Raw genomic sequence first — 23940 nt, 5'->3', positions numbered from 1 at the left:
ACACAATATTGTTGGGGAAAAAAAAAAGAAATGTTGGGACATGTTGGGACATGATAAACACGAGTTTGGTGAGGCATTTAACCCTGCAACGGACTGTACACGACCCCTTAATCCAGATACGTAAGAAGATTGCATTCTAGTATGTTGGTGGGGGCTGTCTGTCCAGGCTAAGGCTGACCTGTACCATTATTGCTGGCGCATAAAGCTCAACCAGTAAAGCCTATAACACTTTTTTAGGATTATTACAGCACCCTGACCTCGTCTATGGGGTTTAATCCAAATGAAACAAAACAATGAAATTTGCAAGTTTTTGTGAACAATTTATATTACATACATACTGTAGCAGTTATGAACCCCAAATAAGACAGGCTAGATATATACCCTGTAAAGTAATGATCTCTGACAAATTTAAAGGAAAATATAATATAAAGTTACAATTACAACATTTCAATTAACTGTCAACATAACACAACAACTTAATAAAAATCTATCATACCTTGACACATCTAGTTTTAAGTACATTATATAGGCAAAAAAAAGTATTGTTTTTTTTTATTAACATGGTAGAGGGTCCAATTTTGGGAGATGGAAAGATAAGACATCAAAACAATCTGTTGTCGTATGAAGGTCATATGTATTTTCTGTGAAGTGTGATTTGACTACAAATCAGCTGTGAAAAATCAGCATTTAAAGGAACAGATATCTTTCCAGGAAGTTTCAGCCTGTGGCCAAAAGATCTACCAGTTTGATTTTACATCTGTTCTTTATTAATTATTTTTTATAAAATAATCTAGACTGATGTGCTGTTCAAAAACACTTTTCTCCGCAGACGTTTTGATGGCACTCAGATCATGAGCTTCCGTTAGTGGGTCTTATCTGCACGTATATCGACAATAAACACAGGATGGTGGGCCGATTTGAATTTTGATCATGATAACCTTGTTGCACAATATTGCAGCACCTCTAGACTTTAAATTACACCCTTACACCCTAAATTCAGCCGACAGAAAGAGCTCATGTACAGCTGGGAGGATAGGGCACATTCTATACCAGTCTGCATGTGACCAGGGGGTTTCCCTGCAATTTATCTTTGTGATAATTGGTCATAAAGTATGTTGTTTTGTTCAGAAAAGCCTCTTTAAAGTATATGTTGTGAAAATGTAAATCTTCCTGAAATCTATTACAAACCAAGGTGATTAAAGGAATATAATGGGATGCTGAGAAGTAGGAACAGGGGATAAAAAAATCCTACATGTCCTGCATCTTTCATGAGGCTTTTTGTTAATCAGCAAGTGTATAAAGTTGGGTTCCAGGGATTTCATTTATTTTTTTTCTTTTAAATATTTTAACAAGATAACAATCGCAGACAAGATGTTTTGGGGGATTAAGAAATACAGCCATCGGACAGCCTGTCCAGCAGAGTATGTTCTCAGAGTAGCCAGCAGCACATGGAAAGAGAAGTAGGACAGACTTCGTAGGGCTGTTGCAGAGAGTTATTGTGCAACTAGACAGAATTAATTTCTAGTAAGTAAACACATTTTTGGAAAAACGCAAACAATTTCATTATTTCAGTATGAATGTACCAAGTCAAAGAATAATATTAGCAGACTAGACTCACCTAAATGCAGCAAAAGCAGTGTTTCTGCTGCTCAGGAAATGACAGCCGGGTGAGTGTATTCTGCATTGATTTCATGCTTTGCTGCAACCTGGCTGAGTATACTGCCCAACAAGTGAGTGTACAAAATAGATGGCATCCTTAGTGAAGTGTTTCAAAAGTTGTTTTGACAGCATATCAAAATCAAAAAAACATTCTTAGATAGTTACTTTTTAAAAAAGCAGAGGCACAGTATGTAGACAATTTTGCATCCCTAAATGTATAAATAACACACTTTAATAGAATGTATCCATATAACTGATCCAAGTTAAAGGTTTCTTCTGTATGTGTCACATTATTGTTGATTGCTGATTTATTACTTCATCTTAAACATTTGTATCTGCTTTGGTGTTGGAAACTGCCAGCATTGAATATCAAGTTCCCAAAGTTCCTCACAACTTGAGAACAACTTACAACTTAAAGGTTTCCAGGGCGAGTCTTGACCACACAAATGGTTGATACTTTGAAACACTGGCTGCTATAAAATCTGTTTGACCTTATGCACTTAACAGCCTGACCTGTGCCACGACTGTGCAAAGCTGATACACCCTTCGACAACATGCACATAAAAAGAAATACAAACTATGATTGTTGCTGTTATAAAACCACAAAGCCCAGGCACTCAATTTCCCAAAAGATATGCTGAAAGGTGCTTACTGCAACAGAGGGGAGGCTACTTGACCCGAAATTATTCTTTTTACAGTCCTATGCTCATGTTGCCATGGTAACCAAATGTATTGACTCTTCATTGAAATGTCCAGGTGACACAGTCTCCTTTTTGGAATGTCAAAAATTGTTAGGCGGTGAGTTATTCGCGCATTTGTTTTTGTTTTGTTTTTTACCTCCCGTCTCTAGTTATAGCCACCTCCATCAAATTTGAATCAACACAGGTTTCAATCTTGGACACCAAGGAAACTCGTCAAATTGAAGGGAATGATACCCACAAGTGTCTCGTACATGGAATAGAGTCAATGGTGAGTTATGCAAGGTCTGCTATTGCTGAATCTCAGTACTTCAAACAAGGAAATTCAATTAAGTGAGAGAAAATGAGCAGGACAGTCCAAGCAGACCATAGTCAGAGTGGGAGTATTTGATTTCCCGCTGCTGTGGACACATTAGCCGAAAGTTTGGGTATGTAATCCCCTATCGGAAATGATCACTGTCTGGATGTCCTCTTAGATAAACAAGGACAAATTGCAGGGAAAATAGAAACAGCTTTCACCAAATGAAAATAAATGATTAAAATGGTACAATTATTTGTGTGGTTACAGTAAGCACAGCCGCTTTATTTTCTCCATTCCTTTATTTTATTTTTCTTTAATTTCAATGTTCCCCAACTGCAGTATGTGCTAATCCTGGCATGCATTAGGAAAAGTATTATAACCACTGTGTTGCATGTTGTTGTTGGTTTTTTTTTGATGAATTTGTATCTTTTTATTGCTTAGCTTTGTTTAAGAAAATGTAAAACAATATTCAGGAAGAGGAAAGAGAACGAATGTCAACAGAAATAGGTGAAAAGCCAGGAGACACTTTAAATGTGATTCTATTCTGCCTAGTCACTGCCAGTGGGGCTGTAGTAACACAAATCACCAGAAGAACATACATGGGATGTTTGAACGGCAAAAGAAATGTTTTCTGTACAGTCTGCCACACTGTTACAAATTCATATTGAAAATGTGAATGAAATAAAATCAGACAGCTATTTGTCTTTTTTTTTTTTTTTTTTAACTTTTAAAAGTATAATAAAGCCGTTCAGAACAGAAATGTTGAGTGACCAGGATGGATAAGATCAGGAAAGAGTCTATCAGAGGATCAGCACATGTTAGATGTTTAGGGGAGAAGGTCAGAGAGGCATGAGTGAGATGGTTCGGTCATGTACGGGGAGCGATAGTGAATATATTGTAGACGGATGCTGGAATTGGAGCTGCCAGGCAGGAAGTTTCAAGGAAGACCAGGGAGAAGATTTGAAGTGAGAGAGGATGTGAAGGTAGTTGGTGTGAGAGAGGACACAGAGCGACCTCTGACGTGAAAAGCCAAAAGGGGAACAACAGAAATTTTAAAATAAAGCAGACAAGATCTTACATACCAATTTTAACAAATTGCATCAATTGCTGTTGAGTAATGATCACACCATTGATCAAATACGGATATAGTGTACGATGGAAATGATAAAGGATAGAAATACATTGCACATTGCAACTTAAACAACTTCAATTAGCTGTCAAGGGGGAGAAATTAATTAACTTTCAGTCACAAAATCATAATGGTATCAAATAGGTGAAACCCTGGCAAATCACAGTTATAGTTTGGCTATAAAGATAGCCAAAAAGACCAAATATTCATCCTTCCATCTTCCTCCACTTATCCGGAGTCGGGTCGAAGGGGCAGCAGCCGGAGCAATGAGGCCCAGACCTCCACCTCCCCCACCACATGGTCAAGCTCCTCTGGGGGGACCCCAAGGTGTTCCAAGGCCAGCCTAGAGACGTAGTCTCTCGAGCATGTACTAGGCCTTTCCTGTGGTCTCCTCCCAGATGGACATGCCTAGAATACCTCCCCCAGGAAAAATCCTGACCAATTGCCCGAGCCACCTCATCTGACTCCTCTCTATACAGAAGAACATCGGCTCCTCCCAAATGTCTCACCCTATCTCTAAGGGAGAGTCCGGCCACCCTGCGGAGTAAACTCATTTTGGCTGTTTATATTCCCGATCTTGTTCTTTTGGTCACTATACACAGCACATGACCATAGGAGAGGGTGGGAACGCAGATCAACCAGTAAATCTTCACAACGACTGACTGGTACAGAGTCCACACACCACATCGATCCGCCTGTAGATCTCCCGCTCCATCCTTCCCTCACTCGTGAACAAGGCCCCAAGATACTTGAACTCCTATACTTGGGGCAGGACCTCTTCCCTGACCCAGAGTGGGCATTCCACCAGTTTCCGGTTGAGCACCATGGTCTCGGATTTGGAGGTGCTGATCCTCATCCCAGCCATATGCGAACCACTACAGTGAGAGCTGGAGATCATGGCCTGAGGAAGCCAACAGAACCACATCATCTGCAAAAATCAGAGACTCAATCCTGTGGCCATCAAACTGGATTACCTCGACACCATAGCTGCACCTACAAATGCTGTCCATAAAAGTTATGAACAGAATCGGCGACAAAAGGCAGGCCTGGCAGAGTACAACTCTCACCAGAAAAGGGTCAGTCTTACAACCGGCAATGCAGACCAAGCTCAGACACCGATTATAACAAGGACCGAACAGCCCGTATGATGGTGTTTGGTACCCCATACTCCCAGAGCAACCCCCAAAGGATTGCTCACGGGACACTGTCAAATGGCCTCTCCACATCCACAAAACACATGTAGACTGGTAGGGCAAACTCCCACGCCCCCTCGAGGACCCTGCCGAGGGTATGGAGCTGGTCCACTGTCCACGGCTAGGACAAAAACCACACTGCTCCTCCTGGATCCGAGGTTCAATGACCCAGTGGACCCTCTTCTCCAGCACCGCTGAATTGACCTTACCAGGGAGGCTAAGGAGTGTAATCCTCCTGTAGTTGGCGCACACACCCTCCGATCCCCCTTTTAAAAAAGGGTAATCACCAGTCCAGCGGCACTGTCCCAAACATCCTCGCAATGCGGATTTTGTTTAGATATTTGAATTCAAAAGGACAGCAAACATTGCACAATTAAAATGAAAAATAATCATTCTAAACCACTTCACATCGCATACTTCCCACAGTAATCATAGATAGTATCATGTTACAACCAATTCTAAACATTTTGTTGCATTTGTGTTTACCGAGACCAGTGAGCACACCAGCAGACCGGGTGCTGCTGCTTCCAGTTAGTTGACTGCTCCAACATGCTCTCCAGGAGCAAATTATGAAGTCTGAATGGGCTGTTTTTTTTTTCCACCTTAACTTGTTTTTCATTTGCAAAGCTCTCTGTATGATACATTGGTACGCACAGAAACCAGAAGCGTGTGCGACTGTCACTATATGCACCACGTGGAACTGTACATCTGTGCCTGTAAATACAACATAACTGAATCATTAAAAAGCGTGATCAGGGCTTGTTTATGGTGTTCTTTTGTTCTACAGGCAAAGCGATGGGTAACAGAGCCATCAAGTGCATTCTTAGATTTAAAAAAGCAAAACTAAACATAGAGACACCAATGTTTGTCAAGAAACTGTGATATTTACAAATTATTTCACGTAAATCATGTCATTTTGGACCTGAAAATAACACAGTCAACCTTGATATTAAAGCTTAAAGAACGTCACTCTTCCATTAATAATCTCCTTTCTCTGGCTTTCATAATCTCACGCATTTACGTGACAAACTATGTAATCCCTTCTTGACAGAATAATTGACAAACTATCAATCCACAAAAATGAGCGTGTCAAACCAGCAGATGATGATGCAGAGTCACGGGAGCATGAAGAGAACACAGGCGTCTGTATCCATTTCACTACTGGACATTGGGAGTGGCTCCCTGTCAATCAAACACAAGGGCACTGAAATACTGCTGGCCCTGGAAGTTTTTACTATAAGCTACAGAATGCTAATCAGCCTTCCCCTTGTGTCTCCTCTGTAATACACAAGTTATTGCTGTTAGCTGTTGTAGAACGTACAAAGACATGTAGCGTATCCCCAAAAGACCAAGATTAGCCAAAGGACGCCAATAACGAGCTGTAAACCCACCGAGCGCAATTACGGGATGCGTGTCAGTGTTGATGAAAAAACTGAAGGCACAGAGCTGGGTAACTGGCAGCAGGATCCAGACTGATCCACCACATTGTGTCATTGTTTGAATATTTACTACGGGTGGAAAGTTCTGAGGACAATCCGTTCAAAAAGGACTATAAAATACGATGATGCCGAACAGTAAATGCCAACACACAGGACATGGGCACTTTGCAAACACACAAAAAAATCATTCAATTCTTGATATCTTTCTGCAAAAAAATAATAATACAAAAATTAAAAAGTTGGCCATTTGCTGAACATTAGACTGTAGACTGTTAAACTGGCCTGAAAAGAACATACAGTCTCAATTGATTACTCAGACATTATTTTCAGTTCCGAAGGAGATACACAGAAATATAAAAAGAGTTGTTTTTTTTTGATGTATTGGTATTTGTATTTCACACGACAAACTTCTAATTATAATCTCATTTCACGAGAGACCCTGTGACGAGGCCAACTGTAACTACATTGTTGCTGATCAATTTTCAGCTTTTTCTCTGGCAGAACGGTCAGGTAAATTAACAACTGCAATGGTATATTACAGAGACAATTGGTGCCCCTTGAAACCCGCCTACACCTCAATGCTTCCATCAGTCCTCCCACACACTGGCAACCAGAGCTGTCTCTCATGGGGAAAGAATGGAGAGCAGTGAAATAATGGCTAACAAATATTGTCTTTTGTATGCAGTAACGTGCTACACAGCAACACTAGGATGAGGTCAACTGCTGTCATCCAAAATAAGTTTGATGAGTACAGGAGAATGCAAAGTATATGAATACAATAAGATTGTGATAGAGAAGGTGTAAAATACAACTGATCATATTTGATTTCAGGCTTGGATTAGTTTCAGTCTGATTTCCCATTAGAAGGTACTAGTGTGTTTCATTTGAGATGAGGATGAATCAAACAAGCATTAAGAATATGTGACATTCATTTTCTGAAAGTTGAATATGTTGCAATGCTGAAATTTCTGTGTGGGCAAAAATAAAAGGAGGGGAAAACAAACAAACAAAAAAAAAAACACACACACAAAACCAAGCACTGTGGAGTGATGCCGATCCATTTAAATGCTTTGCTGACTCTGAACCCCTAGGGTGGATACAGAGATAACAGAAGAAATCGGAAATGCAGCACACAACACAAATACCAATGCATAATGCAGCAAAGGGAAACAACACTGGAACACAAAGTCTTAAGGGTATGACCATCATCGGATCTAGGGGGGGATACTAAGAAACATAGACAGGAATATTTCTCTAGTCCTTGATCGCTGTCTGTTGAGGGTTGAGCAGAATATCTTGACCCGTCTGCTCATCCAAAACAGTAGGCCACCGGGGAAAATGACTAGCAGCTGTTCAAACAGCTCTACACACAGCCAGCACTAGTTACATAAGTGTGCACTGAAAGTCTAACGCTCCGAGCATCCTTCGTTTGTGTGCAAACAGAGACCTGTACAGATGAGATGGCATGACAACCACATATACCTCTTCCCACTTGAGACAGAGCAAACAATCGTCAATGTTTAATGTCAAAAATGTTTTGAAAAAACAGGTGTGTTAACTTGCACTAACTAACTCAATAAAATTCTTTACACTAATGAAAAAGCATTCATCATTAAGGTAATCTGAATTTTAAAAATGTACAGTATTCCAAGTTGTTGCGGTCTGAGAACCTGGATGGAGAAACAGGTGAGATAAACTGCTGTGCTATCGCAAGCGAAGCAGCAAGGAGATCTTACCTTCTCTGGATACATGTCGCCATCTACAAAAGCTACATTAGTGAGCCGGGCAGAGCGAAAGACAGGTGAGGGACTGAATAAAACCACAGTGAGCGATGGAGTGAGGAAGAGAGATGGAGCGGGCACTCAAATTAAATAGTGATGCCTACACGTCAGCTGCTCTCTAAATAAACGCTACATTGCATCACAAACCTAAAAGGCAGCGCTGCTCAATAGACACTAAAAGGAGGAAGTACAACAATCGACATGAGAGTGAGTGAGTGAGAGAGACAGAAGGCAAGACTCAAAAAAACTCTCCCCTCTGTCGCTTGTATTCCTTTACGTACGGTACAATTTGATTCTCATTTGTCTCAGTTCAGTGATTTAGATCAATTGTTAATAAAGCGGCCAAAACACAGAGGATTTCTACCAATGTCTTTTCTGCATCCTTTTTGACATTACACTATTTTGTGAAAGACCATTCACTGGATTTAGGACCAATTCTGGCTCAACCAGAATTCATGCTTCAAATTATTACAAAAGGAGATACTAGGGGTCTCCTGACAGCTGTCAGTCATGTCCTCCAGCCATAGTTGGGTGGAAAGAAAGAAACATGTTTTGGAAAAAGCTCCAGCTTGGCATAGCATTTTTAGATGAGACAGTGGGAAGAACTTTGAGAGCATTTATAATCATGGAACCAAAGACATTCATCAAGATGGTGCCATATTGTCCATTAAGTCTGTAGCCCTTTAATACACAAACAGCCAGTTGGTTTTTAGAGGATTTTTAGAATCTATTTCTCGATTTCCTACAAATGAGCACGACTCATTAAATTGTGGACTCAAATTAGAAAGCACACACATCCTCCGAATTCCAAGAAATTATACATTCTTTACATATCAATACAATCCGCAAACCATAACATTGTTTTTTTTCCAGCAATATCCCCCTCAGAGTTCCAAAATATAAGAATATCACAGATTCTTTTTTTTAAATGGGTCCATATAATGTTCTATTAGAGTCAAAGTAAAAAGGCAACTTGCTACATCTTGCAACATAAAAGAAACAGTAAAAAAGACCCAGGGACCGGTTGCTTTTCATCAGCCAAAGTAGGTCATTTGACTGCGGAAGCCTGAAACCCTTTGTTTTAGAACCTCTTGTTGACAATCTTAGCGTTTGTTTGAACGGTCGAATGGCTTTCACTGACTTTTCTTTGCGCATAATATCATTATAAACAATTAATATAATTTTCTGGATCAATGGGATCTGTTATGCGTGCCAAGGACTCATTCCATTCAAATTAAGCTATGTTCATAACATTAATTAGGGCGTGTTTCTGACCTATTAATATAATTCATTGATGTAGCGATGAAACATACAGTAAGATCTTACAAGTTCAAGTCAAAAAGAGACTAACTTACAAATGCCTCACAGTCAGAAGATCATGGTTTGATTCTGACAGGGGGCTTCTTTGTGTTGAGTTCGCATGTACCCCCACATCTGCATGGGTTTCCTCCGGGTTCTCCGTGTTCCTCCCAGTAGGTTAATTGAAAGTCTCTAACCCCACCGCCTCCCTGACTACATGATTGGCATAGTAGACCATAAATGAACAATATTCCATTTCAATGTGTCCTTATTTATTCTCATTTGTAAAGCATGTTGATGAAAAGCTATCTATGGATATATCTACTATTATATAACAAATACCAAGTACTTATTATGTTGATTACCTATATTTTCGTTTTATTATCCCACCCATTAGACACAATAAGTGAGTTAGTGAATTCTGTCTGCAAAAAAAACAACTATACATTTTATTGACATGCTGGAGAGCTATCAGAATATATCTACATGGAAAACAGAAGCGAGAGCCGGTGACTGTAAAACCCACGAGGCGATGTATTCTAATGTCAAGTGAAAACTGATGTTCCGGGCTGCTATCGTTTAGTCGATAGAAAAGGTACAGCTAGTGACGGAATTTTTTTTTAAGTAAAGAGGATCGACGCTGCCAACAACTATATGGGTCTCAGCAAAATTTCAGATGATAAGGAGCAACAGCGTGGGATGTAAACCTGGCATGAAAGCGGTGAACGCCACCATAGCAGTTCCCTCAAATTCATTTCCATGTCTTTTCGCAAGAAATGTTGCAATCTTGGGGAAAAAAAGAGAAGAGGTTGCTCTTCAACCCCAAGCCTGATTTGTCAACAATGGCTCTAGTGGTTGTCTTGAAGGCTGAGCCCCTGGGGGCTTGAGGATTTAATCCTCCTGTTGTGTAACAGAAGCACAGATTACAGTGGATGCAGAGGTGAGGAAAAAAAGAAAAGGAAAAAAAAGGTGGGCCACAGGTTGGATTGCAGGAAGTTTCCCATTTGTTGTCTTGCCATTCACTGAGACTACATCTGACAAGTTCATTCAGCAGAGGTTAAATGGAAAAGACAGGTGTTCGGAGGGAGATCAGGAGCGGGGACAGAATAGAAGATAATAAAAGTAGGAAAGGAATTTGAAAAAGGCCATGACAAAATCAGGAAGTAAAAATGAACGTAGGGTGGAATGTATGGATGAGCAGAAAAAAACTAAACATATCAAGTACTATTACCCTGATTTAATATTAGATTACCGACTGCTCTAAAATCTTCACTTCTGGAGGTGAATGCAGACTTTCATTGACTCGGTTTTCCTGTGCCTCACTGTGTGTGTGTGTGTGTGTGTGTGTGTGTGTGTGTGAGTGTAGGCGCTGAGGAAGGAATGTCAAGTATGTGATGGAAAACAAGCAGGGGCCTCCTTTTCAGCGGGTTTGGGAGCAAGCCTCTCGGCACAGCTCCAGATTACAGGACACGACAGACAGGAGATGGCCACTCTTTGCAGCGCCACTTGCATTTGTTGCTATCTACAAGGCCATTATGTAATAAGAGAATGCAAGTCTCTTGTAGCCTCTTCAAAGATTCCGATATATTTGGATATTGGCTGCAAATAGTGTCATGCAGTTCTTTTCGCATTTCAGATGCCTAGGGGGGAAGAACTCAGTTTGGCAAAACATGTAATTAGCAGGTTATTGTGGTGTTTGGGATGTTTCAGAACAGCCCGTTTCCGTACAGTAGACGGGAGAGAAGTGAGGGATAAACTACTTCTCCTTTACATGGCGAGGCTACAGGAACTGCTTAGCGCAGAGAAATCTTGCATCACGAGGCAGTAATTACCCAAATAATTGCACCAAAATAGCAGGTACTCCTGTGGTAGATTGCTTAGAAGGGCATACATTTCCAAAGTGCATCCAAGGAGCGAAAGCCGCCCCCGCTATTATTTTAATCTGATGCTGAGTACCGACAACATTCTCGGGCTTTGCACAGTAACACAAATCAGCAAACACAAGCCAGATTAAATAGCGATAGTATGCATGCCCCGGCATTATTAAAAGAACTAAAACAACAACAGCAAGTGAGAACAATTACACTTGACCTTGTATCAGTGCTCTTCAAGGTCCTCTAGTCAGGAGAGCAACCGTCCAGAGAATCACAGTCTAACTGATCTCTAGATTCACCCATATATAAAAATACACCAGTCTAATGTTGCACATGCTACCATTGGGACCAAATGTCCCAATTGTGAAATCATACTTGTGTAAAAGGGGTAAAACAAAGTAGTCACTATTCTGACAGGTGGGACTCATCTGCGCACAAAATGAATAATTCTAATAATTTGAAAATATGACATCTAGTTTTCTGGGGGAATCTTTCATTTTGTATGATGTGCTTGGTGGTCTTCTTTTGGGAGGGGGTGCTTTCTTGCTACTCTAAGGCGATTCAAAAATGTATCAATGACAGCTCTGAAGTGTGGAATGATCATTGAATAATTTGACTGCTATCAAAAATTCAAAGTCAGCAGTACCAGTGCCTACTAAAAATAGAGATTCCTTCATATCATAGGCAACACGTTTCCATCCCTCCACAGGTCTGAGGTCTATGCTGTCCCACAGGAGCCGTGGAGGCTATGTCAGAAACCAGGTCCCTTGCACTTTGTCCCCGTCTCAATAGTCTCAATCCCGCCCCCTCCTCCCTCGGGCATTGCCAGACAGCAGCGAGACCACACAGTCGGCCAAAGGCAGACACACTCGGGCCTCGAGTCAGCTGTTTCCTTTTGTTTTTAATCTGTTTGAGAAGCCGGGTACGTGCTTTTACAAGCCAGTTATGTCACAACGAACAGAAGCCCTCTTGAGCTGGAGATTTCTTTGAAAGAGGGAATTCTGGGAGACAGCTTATTTCATCATCTATGTTTGTCACGACAACAACCTTTAAAAATGTTTTATCACACATGGGGGGGGGGGGGGGGGGGGGGGCATTACACCACATTTAATATAACAGTAAAAAGAAAATAAATCCTTTTAAAACAAAAAATGTAATAGGATAACTTGATTCATTTTAGTCTTCACTAACTGCACACACCGAAAGTCACCATCAACTTGACTTGATATTCACTTAAAAAAAACAATTACATTTATTCAAGAATAAGTACATTTTAACAGAAAGCAACTGATTTGTTTTTCTGTAATGATGTGATGTTTTTTTTTTCACCCCGTCATACATACACACCCAAACATACAAACACACACATAAATATGAACACTGTATAAATACACATACACAGCATGCTCTTTTACAAAATAAAATTAGTAAAAAGAGCAAACAGAAAATACAATGAGGATCAGTACTAGTCTACATGTCACTGCTGCCCCTGATTGGACTAATCTTTTGCTGGTAATTTTCAATCCAGGGCCCAGATGGCAGCACACAGGCAAACTTTCTATCCCTTAAGTCCACATAATTCACAAATCTGTTTGTGGAAGACATTCCTGGCAAGAAACAAAAAAGTAACCATGGTGAAATTTGGGTACCTGGGTACCCCCCCCAAACACCACGTGCGGTACAAAGCACCTTCAAATTAACCTCTTTAGGTCCTCAAACTGAACCTTAAAGGGGTCTGAAAATTACTTACACAATGATGGCACAGAGAACCATGTTATAGGTTGTAAGCATGAACTAAACATGTACAGGAAATGTGACTAAAAGACAAAGAAGAAGGGACAGCCCAGCAGCTGTGGTTAAAGGTTTTGGAGATTTGCAAGGATAGGCAGTGTCAGTGCGTGGGTTTGGGAGCCATTCAAGGACGGGTAACATGCTAATCAGCTGGTGAGTGAGTGAGTGAGGACAACCAGAACTTCTGGCTCCATGCTGCAGGGCTACAGACACAAACAGATCCAGGGTCACCACTCTTTACTCGCGACGACACATCTCTCAGCAAAGAGCAACACTCTGGCTTATCAGGCGTTCAGTAAGTTACCATACCACTAAGAGAAAGGAATAATTTCACTATCCAAGTCAATCAGGTGTTAATTTAAATTATTTCATTAAGTACAAGTTAAGCCATGAATTGATTTCTTTTTTTATACCTATGTCCTTGGACCTTGTGTAAGAAATCAAGATCCATTTTTCATAATGCAGCCCCTATTTAATGGTAATGATGCCCCTCTGATGAGCTCCTCTTCTCATTTAGACAAAAAAAGAAGCAGCATCATCTCAGGTGTGTGGCAGTGGAAGTGGTTTGTAACATCCAACTTTGTACAGACAACTGGGACAAATTTATTTCAGCTTTTCCAACTGGGGTGACAACTGAGAGGATGAAATATGTTGCGCTGCAAGCTATGTGACACGACAGCCCTGAAATCCCCACTAATAACAGGTAACACAGCAGAATCCTTCTCCCACGGCTTCCTGCGACAGAGTCACACGGGTGAAAAGGCATTAGCACACACCGGGGGAGTGAGGGTCCTGGATTGTTCATCTTTGTGAATAACTGAGGTTCAGATACACTGGCAATAGCTGTCATTTCTGTACTGACAAGGGGTGACACGCAACACTCAACGCACCTCAACTGTTTTCTTGCTGCAACCAGCACTCACAGCATTTCTTATTAAAAGGCACATTATTGTATTATTATTTTTGTCATTGTTGCTGTTGTAGTTGTTTTCCAATAGTGAAGGTGTTAAAGACCTTGGTGTGTATTTGCATGTTTTGGCACCTACTCACCTTCATTCTAGTACAAGAAAAATAAAAAGTTGGGATTTCAATAACTACTTTTTCTTCTTGGTTAAAGAAAAGCAAATTTATTGGCATCATCAATCCAGTTTGGTGTGACGAAAACCGAAGCCAACTTCGAAAAACATTCTTATAAATAGTATTCAAAGATGGCCCGACCCCTAAATAACTGCAGCCCTAGAGATGGTATGCTTATAAAATGGGTCTGACAGCAGTATGTTCTGAACGGCAAATCCGTAGACAAGCCTGATGTTGCGTGAGAAAAGAGGCTTTCAATATTGTGCTACACTCCTTTAGGAAAAAAAAAGAATATCCTCTTCGCACGTTTACGCAAAGTGAAGAGGACAGGGCTCTGTTTTTCCAGTCCCTTGATAGCACTGTACTGAGGAAGAAGGGATGGACTGTCAGGACTGACTGAGCCATGGAGACAGGCAAACTGCACGAGGAAAAAAAGCACGGAGTGACCTGGGGGGCGTTAATCATCACCGTGAGATCAATTAGGGCTGGCCAGCTGGCATGTCAGCGACAAATCTGTCAAAAAGATCAATCAATCTATCCATCCATCCATCAGACATGTAGCTCCTTCTTTAAATAACAATGATGGCGGCAACGGGAGAAGGTTTTGCATTGGGCAGATGGATTAAAGGGAATTAAGGGTTGACAAAGACAGTTTAGTTAAACCCTGGGAACGATTCCCATATAATTAATGGTTATCATCAATAAATAACCAAACCACTGCAAAGATCTATATGAATAAAAACACTTGTTTCCCAATGCGTGGTGATGGCTGTTGTTGAACCCGTTCAATCGACTCCTGATGAAAACTGGAGGTTTTTTTTCCATATATGAAACATGCGTTTGCAGGACGACTGCAGTGCAACAATATTTAATTAAAAAGTTCGCCTTTGATACACATTTAATTTCTGCTTGATTTCCATCAATTATGCAGCCCTGAGCCATACACACACAGATGCATCTCTCAAATCAAATGAAAACTTAGTATCATTTTTATTTTCTGTTTTGCACTGGATTGAACAACATCGTTTCAAGGCATCACATCTTCTGTCGGGTGATTTTGCCTCTGAATATTGTCAGTGTTGAGATCTAAATGAAGTCAAACACACTTGGGGTCAAAATACAGACCAGGTGTCCATCTTGTGATTTGATCGCTTGAGATGATCAAATCAGATAACTCTTCATGTAATGTTACTGTTGGGAGTCTTTTGCGTGGTGAAAAAAAGCGCTTATTGAGCCTTGCCATTCTCATGAAAATGCATAGAAATCATCATTGTTCCTCTGAGCCACATGAAAGTCCTCTCAGCTCTGAATCTGCAGCTGCGTAACAGGGACTGGCCAAGCGGGGTAACAGCCTGGTGATATGGGCAAGGCTGTTGCATTCACATGTCCTGGCTTTGTCGCACAAAGCAATAAAAGTGCATTAAATCCCGTGCTGGAGCAGCAACGCACTGGTTTTACCGGGTTTTGTGTTAATCAGATAAGTGCGACAACTGTGGGGTTGTTGTTACAGAATAAGCAGAGAAGGGGCGCCAGATTGAATACAATGCTGACTCAAAGACTATGTATCCTCTATTTCCTGTTTTGCACTTCCATATGATTTCAGCATTCGAAGTGCTTTGTAAAGTAATTCCCGAGCTGGTTGAAAAGATGTTCCTCCACACACAATAGCCAATGTATACAATTTTGTACTTTAACGCCATAAAAGACAAACTCCCTCTCTCCCTCTCCCTTTCTCCCTGCAACCAAGCAATGACAGGAAACAGAGTTAAAGAATTGGATTTTTCTGCTGGGTCATTCACTTTCCTGGCAGGAGGCCAAAAAGGACAAACTAACACAAAAACAAAAAAGGCATGCGAAGAGAGAGTGGGCTCCACCTGCCCCGGGACACAGTGCCAGGCTTCATGTGGAGCGCAGGCCGAAACTGTCTGCCTCTTATCTGGCCGCCGCATCTAGTGTAGTTTGACAAAAGACGCTCGTAACTGTTGCCCATGCAAATGTTAATGGCCAGTGTGAAATGTATTTATTTCTCCCCTTGTGCTTTGACAAGCGTGACATTTATTCAGAAAAAGGTTGTGGTTGACACAATGAAAAAAAAAAAAAAAAAAAACTTTTCTAACCCTGATAGTCTTTTAAGGTATGTCATCTGCAAAGCACTGGACCTAGTTGCTAAACTGTGTCAGTACGGTCCCATTCTCACTTTCCTGCACTTCGCATATCTCACACATGACATTAACAAACAGGCATTTTCACATAGTGGTCCCCACAGTGGGGCAGCTAGGGGCTACAGACTGATCCTCAGCAGATATGACCTACTTTCTATTCAAGCCTGTCTCTCTTTGTTCCGTCCGCGGTGGAGGAGGCTACAGCCTGTGGAACAAAGAACACAAGCAGCGAAGGGAGTCTTCAAACAAGGTGACCCTCCCTCGATACAGCCACCCCAAAAATGGCTGGTCTGGATCTCCCCTCCTTCTTTCCCCCCTACTTTGATCTACCTCTGCTAGTGACGAGAGGATGAGCTCCAGCTCCTGGTGCCTTCCTCCAATTCTCTAACGCTCCCAGTTAGGAGAGTTGAAACAACTAACATCGAGGCGGGAGGGGCTAGGAACTAGCAATAAATGGTTTGCAGGAACAAAGAGAGAAGAGAGTTTCTCTTGTGTCACTGGGGGCAAGGTTTCTGCCTTTGTCAGCTTGACTGCCTACCTTGTTTCACATCCATAATGCAATATTGGTGAGTCTGGATATGAAATTGGCAGTATCACTGTAGATCTGACAGCAGCCTAGAGTTTTGGTAGAAGTGGCGATGCTAGCTCAATTACAAAGGCTAAAAAGTTTTCCGAATTGTACGGCTCATTTATTTGGTACTTTTAGTACCAAATAAATCAGCATAAATCAATGTGTTGGGTTTGAGCACCACTTTGGTTGCTTTTGAGTGGATCTTAAAACCTCTCAAATTTGAATCCCTGCATTAGGAACCGCTTTCCACAATCAATACAGATAACATACCTTTAAAACAAAAATGACAAAACTACTTTAAGGCAGAGTAATAACCATTACTGAAACTTTTTCCCATGATAGTCACGAAATCATATTAATAAGTTGTCCAACACCTCAAGATTAACAGCTTTTCTTGGAACTGTTGCTGTTTCCTCCTTGTCATCGGGCAAATTTAGAACAATTGTTAGCAGAAGTAGAAAGGGTAGAGGCTGAGGATTTTAAGCGACTCTTGAGAATATGTTGGCAGAAGAACATGAAGTGTGGCAGTGGCGAACACAAAACTCAACGGGTAAAAGGGAAAGTAGCAACAGCTTACAAAGGAGAACGAGTGCAAGGTAAGAAATTAACCACCAAGAGAAAGGGAGACACCACTGCGCAAACACAGAAAAACGAACCCAATTGCCAGTTCTAATTTCTCACAACAATGACAGAGCTCTCAGAACGCCTCCCTGAGTGCTTGCCACTCCAGCAGAAGTCAGACTCAACACTGTTCTCTTTAATTACAGAAGAATGTGCAAACACCAGGCTTTCAATGGCATCAGAAGCAGCAAATACGTGTGTCTTACCTGCATGTGTTCCGTCGAGCTGCTACTAAGTTCGTCCCCAGACTCTGAGTCATTTCGGAGCTTGTTGAGAAGGTCTCCTGGTAGGTCAGTTGGCAGGGAGGCCTTCTCACTGTCTGGACTTTTGTTGTGATGGTTCACATCTTTGAGTGGAGGCGAATCGGCTCTTGTCCTTGGCAAAGTGGAGTTGTTGGCAAGATGGTGATTGTTGTTGTTGTGAAGGAGCACCAGCTCAGCCACCACCTTGCAGTGATGGGGGCTCATGTTCTGGTTAGCATCCTTGGACAGAGCTGGTGGCGTGACACGGTCTGAGGATGGTGAAGGCGTGGAGGAGGGGGACGGGCGCCCAAAGCTGGACATCTCCAACTGGGGCCTGTTCAAGTTCTCATTAGATGCCCTGCAGATATCCAAAACAGTGGGCTTGGCTTTTAGGACAGGCTTCTGTGGGGGCATGAGGGCCCGCCTCACTTCCTTGACATACTGAGCAGGCACATAAAAAGCCTTGGTGCTCTCCTCCTTCTTCACCTGCCACCAGTCCTCATTGGTCTTCTTCACTAGCATGTAACATTCTCCCTGGCGGATGGTAACCATTTTGTCTTTGGCCTTGTACTCATAGTCATACTCCACCTCGATGTAAACCTGACCTGGGGCAATAGGCAGCCCCTCTTTGTCGGCCATGTCTGCCAGAAAAAATGTTCGACCTCTTACCTCAGGTGCTCAGCAGCCCTGGCCTGCAGGGATGTTCATGTCTGACTGCAGAACGTGCTGTGGGAGAAAATGTACGCATTAGTTCAGCTATATGTTATACGCTAAATGTTTAGTAAGCTCAGGCACATGGACATATATAAGCTAACCACAACAACTTGCTAATTTTAAACCCCAGTCTACTGCTGATCCAATTACCTCAACCACAAAGTGTTATTATTGGAACTCTCATACAATGTGATACAACCAACTGCTGGACAGACTCTATTGGAGAGCTGAGAATAGAGTCCCACTGAGCAACTCCTCACTATGATCACCAGAGACTGCTGCAGTCAACAGTGATTGCTCTGGCAACTAACACCACAGCTAAGGATATCCAACCCGGTAACCTGATCCTCCTCACTGGACCTACAGGTGATGATAACATGACCCCTCGCACTGATCCCGCATGCGATCCAATGACTACAAAGACTCTGGAGCTTGCATTCCATAGAAGACCGCATCCAAAAATACAGACTGGGTTGTTTCATAGCCTAACTTATTCATGAACTCACAGGCCAGGAATGGAAATGATTGCGGTCAGGCCATATAATGTCCAATCATATCCCGATCATTTCAAATATGCACTTTTGGTGAAAACCTTACTCTACTTTCTTTCCAACTGCTGATTGTTTACTGACATTTCTGAAGTGCTTTCATGTAACTATTGTGTCCGATGTCAGCATTGGCCCTAATGAAGAACAATGCATTCCTTTAGTTAGAAATAATCTGGAATGAGGTTTAGGTATATTTGTTGGCTCATGCTTGCACATATGTCAATGACACATATACCGGTGCACTTGTTGAGAACAGAATTTATTTGACTTGCAAGGATGAGGACATGCATTTCTTAAGAGGTCTTGTTTTTTTTAAAAAAAAAAGAAAATTAATAGAGTCCTCAAATCTTTGCGTTTGGCACATATTTCCCACTCAGTTTGAATTCCAGACTTTCAAAATGTTGTACTGAATGTCCTAATAATAGACAATATCAGTTGGACAGTTGTAAATTTAAGAAGATGCCAACTTTGTCTGTAGGAAACTTGAGTTAAAACAATGACATCAAATGTTTACCACTGACATAACACCAGATAGTAAGCTTGCTCCTGAAAAGCAAAGCACCTGTAACTGTGACAAACAGCACTGCAACTCACTGCATCCAGGTTCCGTTCATTGCTAAGTCAACATGATTGACAGCTTCTACCAGTGCCCGACTATCACCTGCAGTAAATGTTTTTTGACAAAACTGACAGAAACATGAGGCTGCCTTTAAATCATTTCTGGTACTCTTAAAACCCTAATGACTTCGAATAAGTCAAAAGCATTTACGGGAGTGTTTTTTTTTTTTTAATGTACGGGTTGACACCTGTATGACACAGTTGAAACAAAATATTCGCCATTTACTATAATCCATTTGCTTGTACCTGCATATGAGTTTGCAACAAATATTTACTTCGAAATGTGATTCATCATTGATCTACATGTCAGCACTTTATCTGTCTTTTTGCATGTTACCCCATATAAATTAAGGGACATTCCCACAGCAGAGGAGCTGCTACTCAGCTCCAGTTGTGTCAAATTCTTCTTCTTCCTCCCTGAAATAGCCAGGAGCAATGGACTGACATCCTGGATGAGTGGGCAGTAAAAGCAGGTGCTTTTTAGTGAGGCATGAGAACATGCCGCTGAAGCTATAAGGGGGGGCTTTCTTTATGTTCAAGAATATGTGTGTGCATTCTGAGGCTCAGACTGACAGCCCCTCACCCAGAATAGATTTATGGTGCTGAGAGTAGTCTGGGACCACGCATGTGTGTGTTGGCATGTGCTCTTGAGAAAGATGTGATCATAATAGGGTTTAAATGGTTTTATCTATTCCAGCATGGTGATGCACACGCACACACACAACTGCATCATGACTCCAGGCCTTTGGTGTTTGTCTGGTCCAGGCCAGCTCGATACACGCATCAGACAGAGCGTTTTGCGTGGTCAGTAGTCAGAGACATACTCCACCCCCCTCCATTTGCACTGCATCAACACAAGCTCCACTTCATGCTATCACCAGAGGTGCCAGGAAAACAGCTAGGAGTCTACCACAGCCTGGAATCAAACATGATAACAAGAGTATGAGTGACATGACAGCAGTGATCCAAACACCATCCCTACACAGGCCTGTAAAGGTTAAAGCGTTGGATGAGCGGAGTTGGGGGGCATTTGTGCGAGAATGTCACGCTGTTCATTTGTCCAAAGATAACTTTATCTGGTGAATAACCATCAACAGTCCTCTTCATGCAACTAGCATTTAACAGTGGACTCACTTATCCTTGAGCTTTGGCCAGACATGTGTGTGTATCTGTATGTATATATAGAAACATATATATACACATAAAGTGTGTAAAGATATATATAGTAAACACAAGTAAAAAAGGCAGAGGTGGTGAAGTCAAAGCAAGCAAATGAAACAGCCTGACGAATGTAGCTCAGTAACTATCAAAATTAAATACTTCTTTTCATTGTCTGTAATCATTCATGTAAATTAGCTATCTTCATAAAGCAAGGACTGAAATAACACGAACTTGTAAACTTGTAAAACTTCAGGAAATCTTGGTTTTTGGTTTGCTTACATCATGTCGACAACAGAATTGTTAATCACAGTCATCTGCTGAACGAATTTCCCAAAGATGAACGTGTAAAGATGGCCTGTGTTGGATCCACCCTGGTCAACACACAAGGACAATTCAGGGTAACAAAATGAGTTGAGTGCAAAATCAGTGCGAAAACGGGGCTCAATCGAGGTGCTGAACCACCACACTGCTTTTGAACTGCCGCTGCCTTCTGATTCTTTAAGTAGACCTGAGACAGTGCATTTTTCTGCTCACAAATCCATGGCAGTGCCCAGTGTCGGGAGTACAGTGACGTCAGCGCAGCACCACAGCCAACTGTTGCTCTGTGGGAACTAAAAAGGATGTGGCTCTGGTTGAGAAATCCTTTGGCTCAGCGGTGACTAAAAGCTGCCTAGGGGAAAAAAAAAAGTCTTTTTTGCTTTATCTCTCTGGAAAACAATCACTTTCACCCAATGTGGCAGACGGCTGTTTCCCTAAATCACATTGATAACGGCCCCTTTTCTCAGCCTTCAAAGCTGTCAGACTAAAATGATGTATCGTTCTTTTCTGGAAGGGTGATGTTATCATCATTATTTCAAGAAAATTTGAACCAGCACAGAGAGAGAAAGATGGATGGAACACGTGACAAACGAAAACAAAAATCTGAACGGATGTGCTCCATAATAAGAAAATCCTTCATGTCATGGGGAAGGAAAACCACCTGTGCAAATGCTTCAAGATGCCTTTGCAATGAAGCAGAGGCGAGGAGAGGGAGGATGGGAAGAGGAAAGAAAAAAAGGAAAAAAATAGGATTCTGCAGGAAATTGAGGTGCATCCAAACAGAGATCAGGACCTTTTTGTCTGCACACATCTGCCAGTGTATAGCGGCAAAAAAACGGGGACACTCTCGGACTGCCTTTGTCCCCCGGTTCTCATTCAAAACAGATGTGGCCAAGACTCAAACATGTGCTGCTGCTGCTGCTGCTGGTGCTGCATTTCAATCCTCCGATGCGGCTTTTTACTACTACTATTTTAATCACCATCACAGCAGTAACAGCATAGAAAATCTGCGGGTCGGTGGAGGTGTGAAGGGCGGCCGGGTGGTGATGGAAGGGACTTCGGTTGTGAGGCGGGGGCAGGGTCTCACGCAGACCGCAGCGTGGCGACACAAAGAAGTTTAATCCACAGGACAAATGGCTTCATGTCGACATTGCTGGAGGCGCAAGCGAGGGGGGGAGGAGGGGTCGATCCCGGAGGAACCCCCTACCACTCACCTCCGCCCGCCGGGAACACGCAGCCAAACGCACCTCGAGATACGAGTCCGGAGGCGCGTGCCTCTCTGAATGATGTTATCACGTGGATTGCCCGTTTCCCCGCTGTTGAAATGATCATACGCTTTTAAAAAAAGGGGGCGAGGGGGAGTGTGTCCCCACCACACACCCACCCACCGGCGAGAGGGGGTGGCGGTTCGGCGGTGGCCTGAGGCGGCTCGGACAAAAGCACGACAGGTTCACCGCAACAGCGTGCGGAGCAGCAAAGTAAGTCCGCCGAACACCAATAGCCTCTCGCTGACCACGCGAAGTGGAGGCTCCTAACCCGAGATAAAAACATAAATACTCACCTGAAAATCAGCCCCGTGGCGTCTCTCTGCGTCCCTATCTCTCTCCAGTCGTGCGGAACTTTTCTCCTTTTTTCGTGGCTCGTTTTCTACGGTCTCTTTTCGGCGCCGCCTGATCCGACCGAGTCCCGCGACAGACCTCCAGCCTTTGGGTCTGTTCGCAATCCCCCGCCTCGCTGAGCGCAGCCAAGCAAGACGGTCGCACCAGAAGGCATATCTGGTTGTGACTTTCAAAATAAAAGTAGTCAGTTATTCTTGGTCGTCTAGTCGCTTGTTGAGCATTTTATCCAATATTATTTGACATCAAATTGGATAGCTGAAGCCTCAAAGTGACAAATAGTGACACTGCTTAAATCGAAGGGAAAAAAAAGAAACAAACAGGAGGCATATTGTGCTCAGCAGTACAACCCCTACATCCATATGTTGCTGTACTATTTATACAGTATGAAAGGGAATATTATTCATCTATACGAGAAACGTCAAATACTGTGAAGTTATACTTATGTGTAGGCATAATTTGTGTAATTTTAGTCAAATTCAGTGTTGGTAGAGTCCATGCACAAAAGTAAGACAGTAAGTAGAATACATGTCATGAGGGTAATTCAAGTCTATGATAATTTTAATATAGAAATCTGATAAGGGCTGACGCTGAACGCTTCACCCAAAAGGTACAATAATAACTTTCCTTTTCTATGCAAAGGCAAACCCTGCACAGGCTTCAGTGGCATTTCACCAAAATGTTGTTCAGTCCATATCTGTCAGCTCATATTTTAATTTCTAAACAAGTTTACTTATTTTATTTTATTTTATTTTATTTTATTTTATATACCCCATTTAAGGTGGTCTTTATAAACCATACTGGTCCTCGCTTAATGTTTTATTTTGACGGCAGAAATCAAACAACTTCCGGTCGTAGTCAGGGCGTTTCCCTGCACCTTAATTGCACATGTGGTCTTTAACCAAGCTGACCGGGATCCGTCGCCTCCTCCACCCGCCAGCCACCGCGTCTGGAGCACCGCCGGCCGTCTTGCCCCTCCACCATCACCCCCCGCACACGATCTGGGGCAAACTCTGGAATATTCTGTAATGGCTTAGGTGATAATGTACTTGTTTTGTTTTTTTAATGTTCATTTAAGTCAATTGATATTAGTGGGTGGAGATGCTCTTCCATACAGTCTCTATAGTT

The 23940-nt window shown here is 42.1% G+C and overlaps 1 protein-coding gene across 7 annotated transcripts in view; it reads right to left on the bottom strand.

The window, feature by feature from the left end:
- Window positions 1-22899, bottom strand: part of arhgap12b (Rho GTPase activating protein 12b) — a 63946-nt gene extending 41047 nt beyond the window's left edge. For all 7 annotated transcript variants that reach the window (XM_086160129.1, XM_086160130.1, XM_086160132.1 and 4 more), the window contains exons 1-2: window positions 22758-22899; window positions 17802-18563 (exon numbers count right to left, since the gene is read on the bottom strand). In XM_086160129.1, the coding sequence (XP_086016255.1) occupies window positions 17802-18476 (675 nt within the window). In that variant the 5' untranslated portion in view covers window positions 18477-18563; window positions 22758-22899. The remainder of the gene's footprint in view (window positions 1-17801; window positions 18564-22757) is intronic.
- Between the last annotated feature and the right edge of the window lie 1041 nt (window positions 22900-23940).

This window comes from Fistularia commersonii, chromosome 15 (assembly GCF_037954325.1).
Source record: "Fistularia commersonii isolate RoL2024-O1a breed Wild chromosome 15, RoL_Fcom_v1.0, whole genome shotgun sequence".
NCBI classification, from domain to species: domain Eukaryota; kingdom Metazoa; phylum Chordata; class Actinopteri; order Syngnathiformes; family Fistulariidae; genus Fistularia; species Fistularia commersonii.
The sequence above is the reverse complement of the archived record's forward strand: the minus strand, read 5'-3'. Positions and strand labels throughout refer to the sequence as shown.